This window comes from Nuphar pumila, chromosome 10 (assembly GCF_984573655.1).
Source record: "Nuphar pumila chromosome 10, dmNupPumi1.hap1.1, whole genome shotgun sequence".
NCBI lineage: Eukaryota > Viridiplantae > Streptophyta > Magnoliopsida > Nymphaeales > Nymphaeaceae > Nuphar > Nuphar pumila.
The window spans coordinates 98,891,613-98,912,009 of record NC_143258.1 but is presented as its reverse complement, the minus strand read 5'-3'; the positions used below and the strand labels follow the sequence as shown (position 1 = coordinate 98,912,009).

The following is a 20,397-nucleotide window of genomic DNA, read 5'->3' as shown; positions in this document are numbered from 1 at the left end:
TTTAAATCACTTTTGCAAATTTAATTGAACAATAAAACTAGCTTTTCAAAATGCATTACATATATAAAAGATGATAAAATTGATTTTAAAACACTTTATAAATCACTTTGCAAACTCATAAATTTCTTTTCAAAAGCTGACATTTCTCATTTTCTTAAACTTTTAGAAAACACTTTTAAAAGATCCGATTCACAATCCCATCGAAGGTCGTAAGGGCCACTAAATCCCAATTTTAGTTGGCAGATAAAATCCCTCTATACTTCAAATGGGCCGATAACACAAGCAGTGGCAGGTTCCACCACCCATTGGATATCCAATTGAGCCAAAGATCCCATATCCTTTTCAGAAACTCCAATGGGCCGGTCAGTGGTGAGGGATTCCACCTCCCATTGGCTACGTCAAAGGGCCGCGTCAGGACTAAGTCAACTGGGCCAATAATCCCAATAACAAGCCAAATGGGCTTAAACCCCGATAAGGTTGTCGGGGTCCATATACTATCCGGCTGGCGGTCCACTTACACTTTTGTGAATGGATATTTAAATCCAAACACTAAAAATCAACAACAATATTCCTTTCGAATAAAGGGTTTTGATAACACTTGAAATGAACTTTCATATGATTTTCAATGCCAAATTACACTTCTGAATAACATAGTTTTCAAATCAATTTAAAGAAGATAAAATGTAACTAAAATGAAACTTGAAACAATAATTAAATCTATAAAGATATAGCTAATCACTTTTGAAGCAATTTATGAAATCTGATGGATTTTCAAAACGATTTTAGAAAACCAATTTAACTTGAAAGAGGTTCTAAAGCCATATTTAATAACAATAAAACCTTGTGAGGTTTGAAAAATCAATAACTTTTAGAAAATACAAAAGTTGTAATAAAATATTTGGTTTACGATATTTATTTTCAAAATATGTAATTAAGAGGATGAATGAACTTTTGAGCATTTCAAGCAAATGCTGTAAATCAGCTAATTCAAATTGCTTACAATAACTAATTTATCAAAATTGTAATCTCGTTATCAAGAAACTAATTCAGAAAGCCTAAATCTATTTACAGAAATATGTGACTAATTACTTACTTAAACTAAGTTTAATTATGAAAACTAAAACTAATTATTTAAATAATTAACTTAAGCTGGCCTAATCCTAATTATCAAAACTATAATTACGTACAAAACTAAATTTAAGAAAATCTAATTACTAAAACTGAAATTAATCACTTACCTGGACATGAAGCTCCTCCGGCACATGTCTCCCATGCTCCTCGCTCCTCTTCTTCCCTTCTCTCTCTCCTCTTTTCCATAACCCCTAAGGGGGTATTTATAAAGGAGCTAAGGCGGCAAAAGGACGGGGCCAAGTCGGTTGGGAGATTGGGGTGAAATGACCATTTCACCCTTGACCTTCCTACTTATTTACATATAAGCCCTTGGTCATCCTTCTTATTTACATATCCTCATTTACATTTATTTTATTTTTATTATCCATTTAATTAAGATGTATTGTAAGCCCCTGGCCTTCCTTATTTACGTATCCTCGTTTACATTTATTTTCTTTTTATTATCCATTTACTTAAGATGTTACATATAAATAAGCAAATACTTATTTATCATTTACATTTATTTTATTTTTATTCTCTATTTACTTAAGATTTTACATGTAAATAAGCAAATACTCCCATATTTCAATTCATTAAAAATATCTAAAAATTCAAATTCATGAAGGATAAAAAGTCAACTTCATGGTTCAAGTACAAATTTTGGATATTTGAGGTTGGGTCCAAGAATGTGCCTCTTGAAATCTTAAGTATTTCTTTGGTCTTATATTTTTAAAAATTCTATTTTTTACATATTATTACTTTGTGTCAAAAGTCCGAGCAAAAATCTTTCAGAATTTAATTATTAAAAATATTTTTCTGCTATGGGCACCTTTCACAACACTTGGACAGATAAGGACCTAAGTTTAACTTTTTATATAAATCACTATATTTGGAGTAAAATTATGACTTATAACTTAGGAAAATAGGGCCATATATTACACTATATTTACTGTGAAACGACAAACAAAACAGTAAAAGACTAAGAGAGAGAGAGAGAGACGTCTTTTTTTCTAATTAGGTTTAATCTCCTTTAGTTTAGGTAGAGATTAGCCAAAGGAATAAAATTACATTTAGGTCCCTTATTATTCATAAAATATCAAAACAACCTTAAGAATAGATAAACTCTAAAGTAGTCGACTTATCTTAACACTCCCCCTCAAGCTGGAGCATGGATATCAATCATGATCAGCTTGCCACAACATTTTGAGAAACTGGACCTGGCAAGAGGCTTTGTAAAAATATCTGCAACTTGATCCTCAGAGATTACATGCTTGGTAGAGATATGTTCAGCTTGAACCATATCTCGTATGTAGTGACAGTCAACTTCAATATGTTTTTTCCTCTCATGAAATACCAGATTATTGGCTATATATGTGGCTGCCTTGTTATCACACATCATCACCATAGGAGATGAAACCTTCACTTGAAGATCAGTTAGCACAGTTCGAACCCACATTAATTCAGTTGTCGTTTGGGCCATAGCCCTATATTATGATTCAGCCCTTGACCTAGCAACCACGGTTTGCTTCTTGCTTCTCGAAGAAATTAAGTTACCTCCCACAAATACACAGAATCCTGTGGTAGATTTCTTATCCTTTACATACCCAGCATAATCAGCATCAGAGTAATCAACTACCTCCAGAGTGCCTCCTTTCTTGAATAACAACCCTTTTCCAAGAGAAGATTTTAAGTATCTGAGTATCATCATTGTAGCATTCCAGTGTACCTCATTTGGTTTGTCTATGAATTGGCTAACCTTGCTTACAAGCAGAGCAATATCAGGTCTAGTCACTGTCACATATAGTAACTTCCCTACCAATGAGCGATAACTCTTGCTATCAATAGGTTTTGACTCCTTATCCAATAAATGAACTTTGTGATCCATGGGAATATTTGTTGGTTTAGCTCCCAACATTCCTGTCTCTTTTAGTAAATCAAGAACATACTTCCGTTGAGACAGAACCACGCCCTCACTGCTCTTGGCCACTTTTATGCCCAGAAAGTATCTAAGGGAACCAAGGTCTTTTGTAACAAAATGTTTTTGAAGATGAGCCTTTGTAGTTGCAATATCGTTCATGTTATCTCCTATAAAGATGATGTCATCCACATATACCACCATAACTATTATGCATGAGTTAGTTTTTTTAATAAATAATGTGTGGTCTGACGCTGACATATTAAAACCAAACTTTGACATCACCTCAAACAACTTTTGAAACCATGCAGGAGGACTATGCTTTAGACCATATATTGCCTTTCTTAATCTGCACACCTTCTGACACTCCCCCTCAACCTCGAACACAGGATGTTGTTGCATGTAGACTGTCTCAGACAGATCCCCATATAAGAATGCATTTTTCGCATCTAGCTGACACAAACTCCATCCATGGTGAACGACTATAGAGAGAACAAGACGAATGGTGCCCATCCGTCCTACTGGGGAAAATGTCTCAAAGAAATCAACACCATATGTCTGAGTATAACCTTTTGCTATTAACCTGGCCTTGTACCTTTCAATTGAACCATCTGAGTTGTACTTAATGGTATATACTCGTTTGCATCCAACAATGTCCACATCTAATGGGGGATCAACGAGGTCCCATGTATGTTAAGACAGTAAAGCATCCATTTCATCTTGCATAGCCTGCTTACACTTGCTATCGAGTACTGTCGTTTGATAACTCAGATGAATAGTTTCATCATATAAGGCTGAAATAAATTCTTTCATCTGATTACCAAGTCTGACATCAGACACAAACTGAGACATAGGATATAAAGTGCATTGTCGTGTCCCCTTTCGTAGAGCGATTGACCTGTTGTCATCAACATTAATGTCATTGTTATTAGGAGCACTTACCTCAGGAGAAGAAGATGGAGACACTGGAGCTCTACGCACATACACCAATGGAGGATTGTGAAACCGTGAGGAATGTGGAGTTGGATTCGGTAATGGGGGCACCGATTCCAAAGAAAAAGGAGGAACAGGAAGAGGAAATGAGTCATCTTGATCAGCTTGCAACCGAGCACCAGTATTGGAATAATATGGAAGAGACTCCAAGAAGGATACATCCGCACTGACATACTCTCAGGGGAAATCAGATCATAACATCGATACTCCTTTTGATTTTTTGGATAGCCTATAAACATACACTTAGTGGCTTGAGTGGCTAATTTATCACGGTCAGGTTCAAGTCTGTGCACAAAACAAACGCACCCAAATACCTTGGGCGGAAGAGAGAAGAGATGTACATTAGGATATAGGATTTGCAAAGGAATTTAGTCTTCCACGGATGATGAAGGCATGCGGTTGATCAAATAGCAGGCTGTGGTAACCGCATCACCCCAATATAAAGCAGGAACATTGAATTGAATCCTAAGGATGCGTGCTACATCAAGGAGATGCTGTATTTTTGCTCAGCCACCCCATTTTGTTGGGAAGTATAGGCACAGGTGGTTTGAGGTTGAATGTCAGGGTCTCGATAAAATTGCAATAGTGTTGTGGTTTTAAACTCAAAGGCATTATCAGTGCGGATAATCTTAACAACGGACTTAAACTGAGTTTTTATTTCAATAACCAATGATTTTAGGATACTAGGAACTTCAGATCTTTCTTTTATTAAGAACACCCAAGACAACTTAGAAAAATCATCGACAATTACAAGATAATAATGACATTGGGTCCTGGTAGGAATCTTACTAGGGCCCCATACATCAGCATGAAGAAGTTCAAAGACTTTATGACTTGACTGACTCTGACTAGAAGGAAACGAACTCCTATGATGCTTGCCCGACTGACATGCTTCACATTGGAATGATGTAGTAGACGAAATTTGAGGAATGACACGACGAAGCTTCGACAATGAAGGGTGTCCGAGACGACGATGCCACTGAACAGGACTCGAGGAATAATCGACTGCAGCATAAATATTTCTCACTGGGTGATGTAGATAGTAGACTTCATTTTCTTCATAGCCTCCACCAATCTTCTTCCTCATCTGCAAATCCTGAAAATGACAGCATACAAGGTCAAATATCACTCTACAATTTAGCTCTTTTGTAAGGCAATTCACTAAGAGTAAACTTTGAGGAAATGAAGGAGCGTGAAGAACATTTTTCAATTGCAAGGAAGAGGATACAGAGACATTTCTCTGATCGATAACCGGGGAGAAACTCTCATCGGCTAATGAGACTCCCCGATGTGCAGAAATAGCCTTAGATCTGAAAAATTTTTAGAGTTTCCACATAGAAGTCTAGATGCACCAGAGTCAATAATCCACTTACTATCATGGGGAGAAAGATGGTCTCCTGTTGAGTAGGCCACATCAGCTACAGGAGAAGAGGAACTTGAAGGACAATGAACGACCAACTCATTATATTCTGCACGACTAAGAGTGATAAAATCACAAGGAGAATTAGTTTCATTCTCTACCTCTAATTTTGTAACATTAGCTTTTGGAAGATTTGGCTTCAATGGAGAAAAGGTTGGTCGTCCATGTTTATCCCAGCAACGATCTTCTAAATGTCCTGGTTTTTCGCAATAGGTACATTAAAGTTTACCTCTACCTCCCATACCTCTTCCACGACCTCTGCCTCTAGCATTCAGAGTATTTCCTCGTCCATAACTAGATGGAACAGCTAAAGCAGATGACTGAGATGCAGGTTGAGATTGTGGAAGAGAGATGGCAAGTCTACTCAATCGATTGTATGCATCAGCAAGAGTAGGAACATCAGACCCGGTTAACATTTGGACTTTAGCAACTTAGAAATCTGATGATAGGCCTATGAGAAACTGAGCAACCATAGTCTGTCCTTGATGATCCTTTTGTTTTGAGCAACACAGAGGCATATGAGCATTAAGTCTCTCAAAGGCAGCCTTAACGGAAGCATAGTACTGGGTCAAGGTCTGATCACCTTGCTGTAAATTATATATCTCATGTTCAACTTGGAGAATACGACTCACATTAGTCTCCTCACATTAGTCTCTTGAGAGTACGTATCTCGAAGATTGTCTCACATTTTTTTATCCGTATTGTAATAAATTAGGCCATCTGCAATATGAGGTTTAATGTTATTCATGATCCATGACATAACAATGTCATTATCTTCTTCCCAAGTGTTGTATTTTTCTGTCTTATCATTTGGTTCAGATTCCAACAGAATATGTTTTCTACGATGTCCAGACACCGACATCATAAACGTTCTTGACCACCTTGCATAGTTTGTTTCATTTAATTTCACGGAAGAACCATATGAGAAAGGATTGGCAAAGGCTTTGTATTCCCCAATAGCCTCATTCTTCTAATCAGATTTGGGAACTTCACCCATAATAAATAACACTAACTCAGAATTCACAACAAATGTCGTTGCTGCAATAGACGTTCACGAGCACACACAAAAAAAATTGTCACAGTTTGTAAATCTGGTCGACTATCAACAAAAAAATATAATCCACTCTCCAATCCACTACGAAATTAGATCTGAGTTCTTCAAGAACTTACGATCTGCTCCACAATATGCAGATCCACTACGGTGATTAGTCTTCACCACAACACCTTGATCTGTGATCAGATCTGAACCAATCAGAACATATGATCAGATTTGAAAAAAAATAGGAGACAAATCCATGACTATATGATATTTTAATCTTCACAACACCCAGATTTGTTATCAGATCTGAACCAACCACAACATGCGATCAGATATTAAAAAAAACTGCTCCACAATATGCAGATTCATGACTATAGACTGTATTTAATCATCACCATAACACAAACACAAATAACGATTGTCTGACCGTCACCCACTTTACGACGTCAGCACAACACCCGTACTTGTATCCACCAGATCTGGTCGACAGAAAACACATAGCTTCACCACGACTTTTAGATCTGATTACAAATCTGAGTCATGACTCTTGTCAGACTACAGATCTGTTATTAGATCTGTACCACTCGGTTCCTCCAAAAAAAAAAAAAAATGGACACACCTTAGATCTGATCTCCTTCACGCGATCTGATATCCTTCACGCGAGCTTTGGCGCAGAACCCGAAATCACACTCCCAAGGTTGATGGCTTCGATACCATGTGAAGCGGCAAACAAAACAGTAAAAGACTAAGAGACGAGAGAGAGAAAGAGACGTCTTTTTGTCTGATTAGGTCTAATCTCCTTTAGTTTAAGTAGAGATTAGCCAAAGGAATAAAATTACATTTAGGTCCCTCATTATTCATAAAATATCAAAACAGCCTTGAGAATAGATAAACTCTAAAGTAGTCAACTTATCTTAACATTTACTAAGTGCATAGGTTTTATTAGAGGTAGTAAGGTGTAAGATTCATTTATCGAAGAGGATAAAGGGTTTATGATCTCTGTTATGCTATGATATCCATGCTCAGAAAATGGCTTATTGTAATATTCAGCTCACTTGGAAATGGTAAATAGGCTATGCTGAACATTTCTGAAAGCTCAGTACTAGCTCTTATGGTTGGATCAAAGTGAATTAAAGAGTGTATTACAATAACATATATAATTATATATATATATAGTAGGTGGTAGCTGCCTACCACTTTTGTGACCTACCGCCAGCCTACCAGGTTTTTTAAGGAGTTTTCCATGTTTTGTTTAAATCTGACCATACAGATGTGTTAGGTGGTAGCTGCCTACCACTTTTATGACCTACCAGATTTTTGAAGGAATTTTCCTTGTTTTCTTTAAATTTGACCATACAGATGTGTTCTACTTCTACATGCTCGATTTTATAGGAATCGACTCTTGGATCGTCTGATTCCAATCTGATTCCGACATGCAGGTAGGTTTTTATAAGGTTTAAAAATCGGCCATCTAAGATTTAGATAAATATTAAAGGCAAAAATCATTTTTTTTTATTGAAAAACATGATCCAAATGTTGTTTCCTAGCAAATCAACCATGTCGAACACATCTGCAGGGTCAGATTTGCGAAAACAACCCAAAAACACTCATTTGCACGTGGTAGGCAGCTACTACTATATATATATAAAACCTTTATGTAACTTTAAATTGATGCTAGCAGTGTTCAACTGATTGCAATGGCCAAACACCTTTAAAGCAATGACATTTTTTAAAATTTATAGTAATTTTTTTGAAGACCTTTTGATTCCACCTGCAAACGTGTAAACTCAAATGGATTATTAGTAAATAATTTATGGAATAAGAAAGAAAATAAAGAGGAGGAGGATAGAAAGGAGGAAGGAGTGAAAGCTTTGCAAGCTTGATGAGGGAACCCACAATCTGCAGCGTATAGGGTAGAACTGTATTCCTTAATTGACAGGTATAAAATACATACAGTACATATTACAGATAAGTCATTCTTCACTGAAATGTCCAAAATACCATTAACATTCAATATAATACACTTCTCATCATACAGGCATATGACCGGTTAAACTGTTAAATGGTATCATAAACAATGGAGCCTCATGCTTGCATACCTGAATGATAAGACATTGACATGCTAAAATTTTAAGAATATTTAGCGTTAAAATTTGCAAGTCCAAGAAGTCAATGCATGCCAGAAAGAATATCTTTTCTCATGTGTAGATGTGGAAACTGAGACATGAGCTCTTATCCTGAAGTTAGAAAAATGTTAAGGTTCATTTGCCTTCAAATGCTTGGAGGAAACCTAGAAAATGGATGAATGAGATTTGATAAGACTAGTGAAGACTTGGTGAAATCCTTGCATGTTTGGGAATGCTTGAAATGTCCTGTTTCTCTGGACAAGTAACCACCAGATCACCATCACATGCCAAAAAGAGTAGAATTTTGGAAGATCTCAAATACAAAACCTTTTAGGTATCTAGAGGGATTTCTAGTCATAAAGAGGGGATGGAGATTTCTTCAAATTTCCACATTTCGTTCCTATTTTTCTTAGTTTCCAAATCCAAATACCTGAATTTTTCAAATGGACTCTTGATACAGTGGAATGCTTTAGCATTGATGAACCACAGAAAAAGGAGAAGAAACATGAATATGCTTCTGTTGACAGGAGAAACATGGCTCCAAAATGGCATTCTTAGATGGTAATCCTCCTGAGAGATTGTGTAAGCCAATTGTGGATCATATTCACCAGCTGGGTGGCCAGGTCCAGACTAACTCCCGACTACAAAAAATTGAGCTTAACAATGATGGTACTGTGAAGCATTTCATCCTTAGTAATGGAAGAATTGTTGAAGGAGATGCCTATGTAATTGCAACACCAGGTGCAAATTTTGTTTCAGTGGTTTGGATTCATTTTGTTCTTTTTGTCTAACCTCTTTTTCACTATTTTAAGATAATGAAGTGACCATTTTCATCATGGTCTTGTATGTTTACTTAGTTGACATTCTGAAGCTTCTTCTGCCCCAAGAATGGAAAGAAATCTCTTACTTTAAGAAGCTGGAAAAGTTGGTGGGAGTGCCTGTAATTAATGTTCACATATGGTCAGTTTTTTTTCTCTTATTTACATGTATTATTTTCATAATTCTGTACTAATCTCAATCCTATTGTTATGCATCATCTGATTCAACGTTTATGCAATTTTTCTTGTTTGTGATGCTAAAGATGTGTCTGATTCCTTGTTTCTAAATCTTAATCACATTAAAACTCCTTTTGCAGGTTTGACAGGAAATTAAAGAACACTTACAATCATCTTCTGTTCAGCAGGTTCCATATCTATTTTCTCTCTAAGTTGCTAAATAACCATAGCAATACTTTAACTAAAAACTTGCATATCTTCCAACCACAGAGTATCAGTGACATATGAAATAACTTCTGGATACCAAAGTTGATGTTAAAGACAAATTTCCAATCATATCCAAAATCTATACTCGATGTGTTCTATGCATGAGTGTTTCGAAATATTTGGTTCTTATATGCTATTATGTCACTAATACATATTTTTGTAAATGTTAAAATATGTTAATGTTGTTTCTCTCTCTCTCTCTCTCTCTCTCTCTCTCTCTATATATATATATATATATATATATATATATATATATATATATATATATATTATGTATGTATGTAAACTGAAATACCTATCTGTGGTGTTTTAGTCATTTCACCTTTGTAATAAGGTCAGGCAGGCCTAGTGTAACGCCCCAAAATTTTAAACTTGTAAATCATTGAAAATACGTAGAAAATAAAAAGGGGGTTTTAGAGTTTTTAATTTTTTTAAAGAATCAGCGGAAACGATTTATTTTGAAAATAAAACAAGTCGACAACTTTGGGTACGTTAGCACAAAAAGCTTGCTCAAAACCACTATCAAAAGCATTTTTACAAGACAAATAGTGATATCAAAATATATTCATTAGTAACTATCATTTGTACAAAAGCTTGGGGATTCCTCCTGAGACAAAACTCCAACAAGGAAACAGGACTCAAAAACTGTGAGCAAGAGAGTGAGGCCTCGAGTCATCTCTCATCACATCATCGCCGTCAAGTAGACCGCCTAATCTTCACCTTCCCATAAAATGGGTCAGTCGACAAAAACTGGTAGGTACGCAAGTAAAACAATAAAGAGCTGAAATAACCATATGATAAGTAGTTTGAGACAATTTACAACTATGAAAGCAAGAAATAAGCTATATTAGTACAACTAATTGATATCATAAGCAAAGATGAGCTAACGTGGATAATTGATTCCACAGGCAGGGAGTAGCTAAGTACCACAGTTAAGCATAAACAAATCATACATCTCATAAGTGATCAAAAGTGTGAACAGGATATTTATTGTTTCGATATTAGCTGGCCTATGGTTACGCACAGACGCGAAACGTAGAAACAACCAAGACCGATTCGGGGGTTTATTATGCCATGTGTTTTAGATAACCCGGATGGCTGACTGAGTCCGCTCCCTAAGAAGACGGTTAGTGACAAAGAGAGAATTCTTCGAGGGCATTCGTAGCCTACGGATGCATCCTACTTCTACAGAAGTACCTGAGAGCTACCACCTAGGATAATTACGGTAGTCCCTTTCCCCTAACTCCGATGACTGGGGAAGCCGAGTCATTTGCCCGTGGGGTGGTCATTAATGACCTATCCATCGGAGTTTTTGTATCATTCATCTTCTCTCTTGATGAACCGTAGGAGGCGAATAGGCACGGTGGGGGTTTCTTAACTGCCGCCCCATTCTACATGCTCTGGTCTGTTAGACCCACTCGAGCATCTTGCCTGTGAAGGCGAATTGTAACCATACTGTATGTGTTTCATCTAGTGCGTCCTGCACGTTCGAGGTTCTATGACCTCTCATCCTACTCATCGTAGAATCATCCATTTAAGTGGATGTTTACGATGATAGGGGTATGGGTCTCTCAAGGAGAACCCAGCATAGTGCTTCGCAAGAGCATAAAGTATAACAAGAAATTTCTAACATGCTTAACATATTGTGAAGCAGAAAGTATTATGCCAGTCTTAGGATCGCACTGGATCCAACAAAACACTCCCGAGTGCATCGACTCAGAGTGGAGCAAGGAGCTAGGGTGCTCCAGCCTGCTTTGCATATATGCGCTCTCGAGAAGCCGAAGCCCCGGACGAGAACCCTTTTCTTGAGACTAAAGCACCTATACCCAATTTCGCATTTTTTCTGAAAAGAGTGAAGTTGGTAGGTGACCCAGCGCGCCTTGTGAGGCAATGCGCGAAAGGAGCCATAAGAGTACGACCACGCACTGTGTGAGACGACAAGAAAGCAAGAGAACAACTGAAAGCAGAAATGCAAAAACAAAGCCTATGCACATCAAGCGTGGCAACAACAGAAAAGTAACGATAGGAATTTAAGTGCAGAAAAGTAAAGACAGGAATATAAATGCAGGAAAGTAAAGGCGGAAATTAAAATGCAGGAAAGGAGTCTGTGCACATAAAAGCGTGGCAGCGACAGAAAATGTAAAGACAAGAAAGTAAAAGGACAAGGATCGTGAAACCACGTCCTTGAGTTAAAAGCGTACATATATAGATATACGTATACGTATATATTTGTCCTTTTAGATTTTTAATCCATATTGTGTTATTTTAGTCCTTTATAGTCCTTTGTGCAACTTTTCCCTACCTTGGAGAGTTGCGAGGCTGCGTGCGCCTACGAGCGTAGTTAATGATGGACTTGGGTCGCGGGGCACGAGAGGGCTCTGTTGCGCAAGTTGCGAAAAGTATACATGTTAGTAAAATCATCAAGAATGAGGAAAAGAAAAAGGGGCAGGGCCCGACCTCTACCTAACCGAACACAGGGAGGCAGGAGCGAAGCCCCTGCTTGCCAGAATTCAGAAATGGCAGGGGCCGGAATTCCAAAGGCAGCAGGGGAGTCCCACACTTGCTTGTTGAAATAGCAGAGACAGGGGTCTCGCCCCTGCCTGCTGCCGGAAAATGGGAGGTGGCAGGGGTGTCGCCTCTGCCTGAAAAGGGAGCAGGGAGGGGCGACGCCCCTCCCCTGCTAGCATAGGGAACAGGGAGGGGCCCGACCCCTCCTCTGTGAAAAAGGAGGAAATAGAGAGTGGCCCGACCCCTCTTCTGCTAAAAGAGAAAACAGAGAGGGGCCTTGTAATAATCGTAATTTTTTGCTAATTACTTTTGTTTATAAAATAAAATAATGTGAAATATGCAGAATGGGCCTGGGATTTGTATTTCGGATCCAGGATCCATAAAAGGGTACATATGTATAGTGTCATGAAAACCTATTAGAAAAAAATAAATAAATAATAATACTATTATTATATATATAAAATAATAATAATAAACATAGGATATATATATATAACTCTAGGATCCACTGTTGGATCCATCCAGATCCAACTTGTGGATCCATATCGTATGGGTGAGGCGCGGACCCAACTAGAGGTTGGTTCCCGGGTCTCGGACCCGAACCCAGACCGCACCCTGCATACGTAAGGTATGAAAAAAAAATGAAATGTTAAAGGGTTGAGCCGCTACGGGGCTGAACCCGATAATGGAAAGATGGGGGAAGGCGTTAGGGTTCAAAACCCTAACGTTGTGCGAAATCAAGTTGGGGTGCGCGCAGCCGCCGGGAGGAGGCTCCTCCCTTTTCGGGCACCCTCCTACAAAAGGGGGTCCTCAAACCCCCTTTCTCCCACTCTCCTCTCCTCTCCTCTCCTCTCCTCCTCGTTCTCCCTCTCGTTCTCCTTCTCTCTGTCTCTCCCATCTTTTCTCCCTCCCTCTCAAACCCTTCGCGGCGGCAGCCACCATCACGGAGCCGGCGACCTTCCACCCGCGGCAGTCACCTCCTCCTCTCGTCGGAAAAGGTAGGAACCCTGTACTTTCTCTTTCGGGTATAGCATGGGTCTTGTATGGGGTGTGGGTTGTCTGAAACCCCAAATCGGTCGAATTGGGGGTTCAGATTACCGGGGTAGCCCAAACCTTATGCCCATGCCTCGGATTTCATCATGGATCGAGGCTAATGAAAAACTCTAAATCTATGATTTTGGGTTTTTAAGTTTTTTCAAGGCATAGGGGTATTCAGGGGTTGTCGGAAACCCCAAATCGGCAGATTTGGGGATTCTGACTGCCAGGAACCCTATATATATATATATATATATATAAGACATTCAGATTATTGCATCATTTTCATATACATTCATAATTGTTATAAACAATAAGTCAAATCACATTTGACCATTCCAATGTGAAACACACGTATATACCTTATAAGTAATTTAGTTAAATATTCATGATACACATCAATCATGATACATAGGTGTCATATATTTACTCTGACAATCATAATGCAATCATTTGCAATGAAACTATGTAGGCGTGATGTATCATTCACCTAATAAGCTAAATCTAGTCATTTCTAGGCGTGATGTGTCATTCACCTAATAAGCTAAATCTAGTCATTTGTAGGAGTGATGTGTCATTCACCTATACGCTAACATAAGCGTCACAATCATAACCTCATATCAAGATCTAAAATCAATAAGGATATGATTATCACATCTGAGTTCAATATATAATCATGCTATAATAGAAAAGCCAAATCTATAGATTCATAACTGACTATCTCAAACAACTCAAAAGATCATCCTAATTCATCATAACATTTTAGTTATTCACAGTGTTATTAAAAACGCGCTTCGCCTCAAGGCGAGGGCCTTTGTGCCTTGAGGCGCAGGTACAAAGCGCAATACCCCTGAGGCGTGCGCCTCATAGGCCTTGAGGCGAGGCACACCTCAGGCTAAGGCGCACACCGCCTCTGTCATCGCTGGCTTGAACGTGATCGTATCATCAACGAGCCCACCACTACTGCTATCACCTACGGTCTAGACAAGAATGCCACGAGCGCGGGCGAGAAGAATGTCCTCATCTTCGATCTCGGTGGCGGTACTTTCGATGCCTCTCTTCTCACCATTGAAGAGGGTATCTTCGAGGTCAAGTCCACGGCAGGAGACACCCATCTTGGTGGGGAGGACTTCGACAACAGGATGGTGAACCACTTTGTTCAGGAGGAAGCATAAGAAAGATATTACCAGCAACCCCCGACCCAGCAGCGCCTTCTCCCGCCGGAACTTGGCCACCCGCGAGTTGGACGCCTGCCGGAGGTCAGCCACCGCCGACGGCACGTTCGGATCTGACATGTCCATCGTCAGCATCATCACCTCCGTCGTCTCCCTCGTGTACTCCTCGTCCGCTGCCACCACCGCTGATGGTTGCCCTAGCAGCAGCAACAGGGTTGTCGCCGCTGTTGTCGTCATCGTTGTCGCCGTCGTCGTGAGGAGGGTTCGTCGGGTTAGGCGAGTGGCCGAGGCGGTTGGGCGCAAGAGGGCGCGGTGGAGGTTGGTTGTCCACTTTCCCTGCTATGGTTGGGCGCGAGCGTTCCTTGAGCTGTGAGCAGGGCTCAACGAGTCAGGCTTGTATCGAGTACCCGACCCGATCTGAATCTGAACCTGAATTCTGGGATATGGCATGAAAAATACCAAGTACCCTAATAATATTCAGGTAGTGCAAGACGGGTTTGGGTTATGATTTATGTCGGGTATGAATCCAAGTATTTTATGTGTTTTGAGTAAAAATAAATTTATGAAATTATGCAGGTCTGAGTTTGATATTCCATTATCATGACCGGGCAAAAACTGAACCCAAAAATTTATTATATGGGCTGGTTTGGGTATACTCTGGGTCGAGTACCCAACCCGTTGATAGCCCTAATTGTGAGCGAAGTTGTCAGTGGATCGGGTTCAGGTTGAATCCATTTTGTAATTGAAACTGAAAGAGGAATTGAGGAAGTGCATGGGCTGTCAATATTATGTCAGATATCCAATCCATTCTGGGTGTATCTGAATTCAACCAAACAAAGTATAGTTGGCTCCTAGTAGGGATGGGACTCAGCTCGTCGTTCAATGTAAGAAGTAGTGTCACAAATCTCATAATTTTCTTGGCAAAGAAAACACAATAATTTTTGACAAAAAATTGTTTTATGAAAATTCATTTGTTTTTCTGCAGTTCATGCGCAGAATAATACGTTTGTTTTTCTCATATTTTTTTAGTATTTATTTGAGATTTTTTATTTCCTGTTGGTTGTTGCTTCATCAATAAAGATTTTTTTTTATTTATAATTTTAGATATTTTTTTATAGTTTTAAAAAAAAAACTTTGAGGCTTACGCCTCGCCTCAGATTTTGGTGGAGCGCCTCGTTACGCCTCAACGCTTTTTCACAACACTGGTTATTCATAATAAAGATTTACAAAATTCACGTCGGATCACCTGGTCTAGGAAATGTACAACCTCACAAGGAGTTACCACCCTAGACAGATGGTCTGCCTGGTCTTGGACAATGCACTTCCTCACAGGAATATATCGTCTTCGCGGGCTACCCGCTCTTGGACAATGCACTTCCTCATAGAGACTTACCACTCTAGCCGGATTACTTGATCTGGTCATGCACACCCTCACAGAGAATCCTTTGGGAACAGTTCCTCAACGGGTACCATATCCAGTGAAAACTATTGTGATACATGCATCAATACAATTGACCACTCTCAAGGTAGGTAGTCATCAACACGGGCATAAACATGTATACAATCAAAGCATCACATCATACATCACTTCATATGGCATTAAAATTATAAAATCACACATTTAACCAATAAGGCTTCATAAACCAAAGTTCATTGTTGAACTTAAACATTTATCGCATGCATTCATAATTTCATTCCACGTGGCATTTAAATCATATCATACAGAAGCATATTATTCTACGTATCATATCATCGCCACAAAAAATATTGCACTTCATAAATTGAACCTCGAAGCATGCGTAAACAAAACATGAGTTTTATGCATGCATACATGAACATGCACATTTTATAAGACGAAGCAACTACACCTCAACATATATAACTCCTACGTAGTTCGAGATTTGCACACACGATAAAAGTCATATGCATTTTTCACCACATGAATTGATATATCACCTTAGATATAGCTATGTAAGAGTTGGTCAAAATCTCATTGACCATCCTATCGTACATCATACGCATATATTTCTCAAGCAAACAAGACATACAAGTTCAAACAATTTATAACATTCGCATGCATTCTTCCATACAAGAATAAATAAGTTCATCATATGACGACAATGTATATAACATTCACATTATGCATCGAACGCGACTTATACATATCCATAGTAGTTATATGTGCATCATGTATCAAATTCATACAAACACACAAAGCAACATAGTATGCACAAACCAAAGTATAATGGTACACATTGCGTATATATTATAAATTCATAAGTGCACGAGCATTCAAACCCACACACAGATGTACCTGCAGCAAACACACTCCATATTCTGCTAACTACAATCATGACAAGCATGATCTTCGAATTTCAATCACAAGAGTCCTAAATATTCATAACTAAGTGAAGTGTGTGAGCATATCTTATATTTGCAATTTATTTAAATATTCAGTGCAACGACATCATGCTTATACAATTAGTGCCTAAACATGCTCTCTACAAGTTCAGTTAAGGTATCTTACCTTAATAATGTGAAGAACAATGAATCGAAACTCAAAAGATCGAGGAGTTTTGAAGTCTGCAAAGACCGCTACCCAAGCAATACAACAAACCCTTTGTGTGCGATCGCAAATGCCAAAAACTAAAAAATGCCAATTATAACAAAATTAGTCAAAAGTAGCAAATTACCCTATAAATCATTACCAAGAGCCAAATAATACACAAATACACTCCAATAATTTACAAACTCCATCAAAAATATATTTAAATATAATATATATATATATAAATAGTGATTTATAGCTCAAAATAGTTCTATAAATGCAAATTATACCCTCATTGGCTTGAATGAACAAATGAATATGTAATAAATAAATAAATAAAAATCAAAAGCTAGAAATACATTTTTAATTTGAAGATAAAAAAAATGAGTTCTTTATTTATTAATAATAATCCTTAAAAATTACGGGTTTTACACCCAAGGTAGCTTAACACACAATTTGTATTTTATTAGTGTATTTCAAACTTAGCCCTTGACCGATATAAGGAAACAACACCTTCCATCGGAACATTAGAAAACAACATCTAATATTGGGAACACCTGGAACATCAGCATCCAAAACAACCACAGTTGTGTCAAATATACCACTCCCAAACAAAGTGGCGGACTCTCTTTAAAACCGTAGCCAGGAGAAGAACCTCAATATCAGGTTCAAGGGCAACAACAACACACACGGAGTTTTTGTATCCTCAATGTTTCCCCAAAACCGCAATATCCAAGATTCCCACTTTAAAGAAGGGACATCAAGGAAATATAAATTACATTGTTTTTTACTTTCTTTTTATCTTGTTATTAATTCATTTTTTTTACATTTGCAAATCAACATGCAAAATTAATAACATAATTTTGCAAATCAACATGCAACCATAAGCTCGCAAATCAACATGTGCAGCTCTTCACGGTCTACCACCCATGGCAACAATAGTACAACGCAATTAAAACCATAATATAAATATGATTTTTGCGATGCATTTAAACAATTAAAGAAAGAGCAACCAAAGCCTGTGATGATTCATTTAGACCATCGATGCATCATACGCAAAAACCATAACAACCTACAAATCATGCAATGAGGTCAACACACTTCCAAATGCATATTTATATATGTCAATTTAACCATGTGCATGATGTCACATTCATATGCATGTATTCACCATTCATGTGCATGTGCTTTTACGAAATCATTCCACATACATGCATTCACTCATGAATCATCTCAATTGGGACAAGTGAACAACTCATGCATTTATGTACATGCGAAACACACATCAATGCATGTATGCACATGCATTTGAAACAAACTTCATATAGTATGATGCTTAAGCACATCACATCAAGTCAAAGCATATAAATAATTTCAAATCTTGACATGTCTCGAGAACCAAAATACATGCACACCACACATTCTGAAAAGTTATATGCATATTCAGAAATGCAAACATGTATCATGTGTATGCCACAAAAATATTCATAAGCATGTCTTTGTTCAATTCGGATGCATACTTTTATTCATGAACCAGTTCCAATTAAAATATGTGAACACGCACGCCATGAAGTACGTGCCAAAATACATCAATTCTATGTATGCACATGCATATGCAAGCAACCTTGCACTAATGTCTTAATCAAGCATAACATGTCTATTCTAAGTACAAGAGAAATATCATTCTTTCCTTGATTCACCTCTAGCAAAACATGCATACAAGTATATAAGCATGCGAGTGCAATAACAATTAACTTTCATGATCCATGTTTTCAATACATGCATATGTCCATACATTCACATGCGTAGAAAAAAAACTAAATCTTTAACACATGTAAACCAGGGGATAACACGAACAATTTTCATATGAGAATCTGTATATAGCCATATGCAATTTGCTGAGTCAATGAACTTGAAAACAATTTTGCAAACCTAAGCATTGATCTTAACTATGCCTAAAAAAAATCAGTTTTATAAGCATCGATCAAGTCATTCAAACTATATCCAGCATGAACCCAATTCAAGAACAGAAAACGCAGATTAAGGTATAAATACAAGCATAAATCTTGATCATAACAAACAGAAATAAATCTCGATCATAACCCAATATGAATCCGTTTTTGTATAAAAACCCCATACACAGAATTTTTATGTGTAAAGAACCGAAAACACCCATATAAAAGAGGATCTATGAATCCTTATCCATGTAATCTAGAGTGAACAACTCTTTAACCATGGATTTGCACTAAATATTGCATGGAAATCGAATTGGTATTCGATTTCTCACATGATTCAAAAGAAAGAACCCGTACCTCAGAATCGATGCTTGGGAAAAGCTCATGGATGTCGATGGCGAGGAACGGCCCAAGCGGGGGTCGTTGGGGTGTCTGCCGAACACAAGGAAGAGAAGGTGAGGTGACTGGTGTGCAGGTGCGTATCTGAGTGCACATGTGTAGGACACTTTAGTGTCCTGATATTGGCACAGCCTTTCACAATAAGTGTTTATTTTCTGATGACTTGGCAAAACTGTCAACCCAGGCAGAAGCTATTCAAGAACCCATAGAGGTAACAGTGTCACACAGATATTACTGAAAATCACATCTCTGAGTACAATTTATACTGAGAAAGCATAGGAGTCCTAACTAAAAATCACAGCCAACCTTCTTCAAATTATAAGGAAAAAGCCTCTTAGATCGCAACATATCTAATTAGAGTCGATATTGAGAGAGCATATGAAAAGGAAGACCCTTTAGCAAATCCAGAGTAACGAGGCAGGTAGAAAATATGATGTGAATAAACAAGTATATCAGTAAATTGTGAATGATCACACCGGAATCACAGGTCAGGCTTTATTCAAATACCCCTTTTTTTTGTATCTATTTGTAACAGTTAAATTTCAACTGTATTAACATAACATTTCAGCCATTTAGATCAAAGGATCCACACAGAGTTTAAGCATGTAGAGACACTTATATGTCAGATGAAACCAAAATTTTTACACAAAAGAAAACATAAGCATTTCTACTTATGAGATCCAGCCTCACAACCAACGATATCCCATTATTTGAAATTAACTTTTAATATTTATTTATTTATTTATTATTAAATAATAAAATTTTAGAAAGTTTCAGAGGGTGTCTCACCCCTCTAGGAGTCTTTTTTAACTTCGAATTTCATTCAATTTAACCTTTATATTGAATTGAAAACTTTTAAATTAGTTGGACTTAGATTTTGGATCCGGATCCAAGATCTAAGATCCATGTCCA

The 20,397-nt window shown here is 37.8% G+C and overlaps 1 protein-coding gene across 2 annotated transcripts in view; it reads left to right on the top strand.

Annotated features, from left to right (window-relative positions):
* PDS3 (phytoene desaturase 3) overlaps nt 1-20,397 on the top strand; it is a 158,417-nt gene that overhangs the window by 127,243 nt on the left and 10,777 nt on the right. For both annotated transcript variants that reach the window (XM_090019452.1, XM_090019453.1), the window contains exons 9-11: nt 9,131-9,344; nt 9,461-9,563; nt 9,739-9,786. In XM_090019452.1, coding sequence (XP_089875578.1) covers nt 9,131-9,344; nt 9,461-9,563; nt 9,739-9,786 — 365 coding nt within the window. The remainder of the gene's footprint in view (nt 1-9,130; nt 9,345-9,460; nt 9,564-9,738; nt 9,787-20,397) is intronic.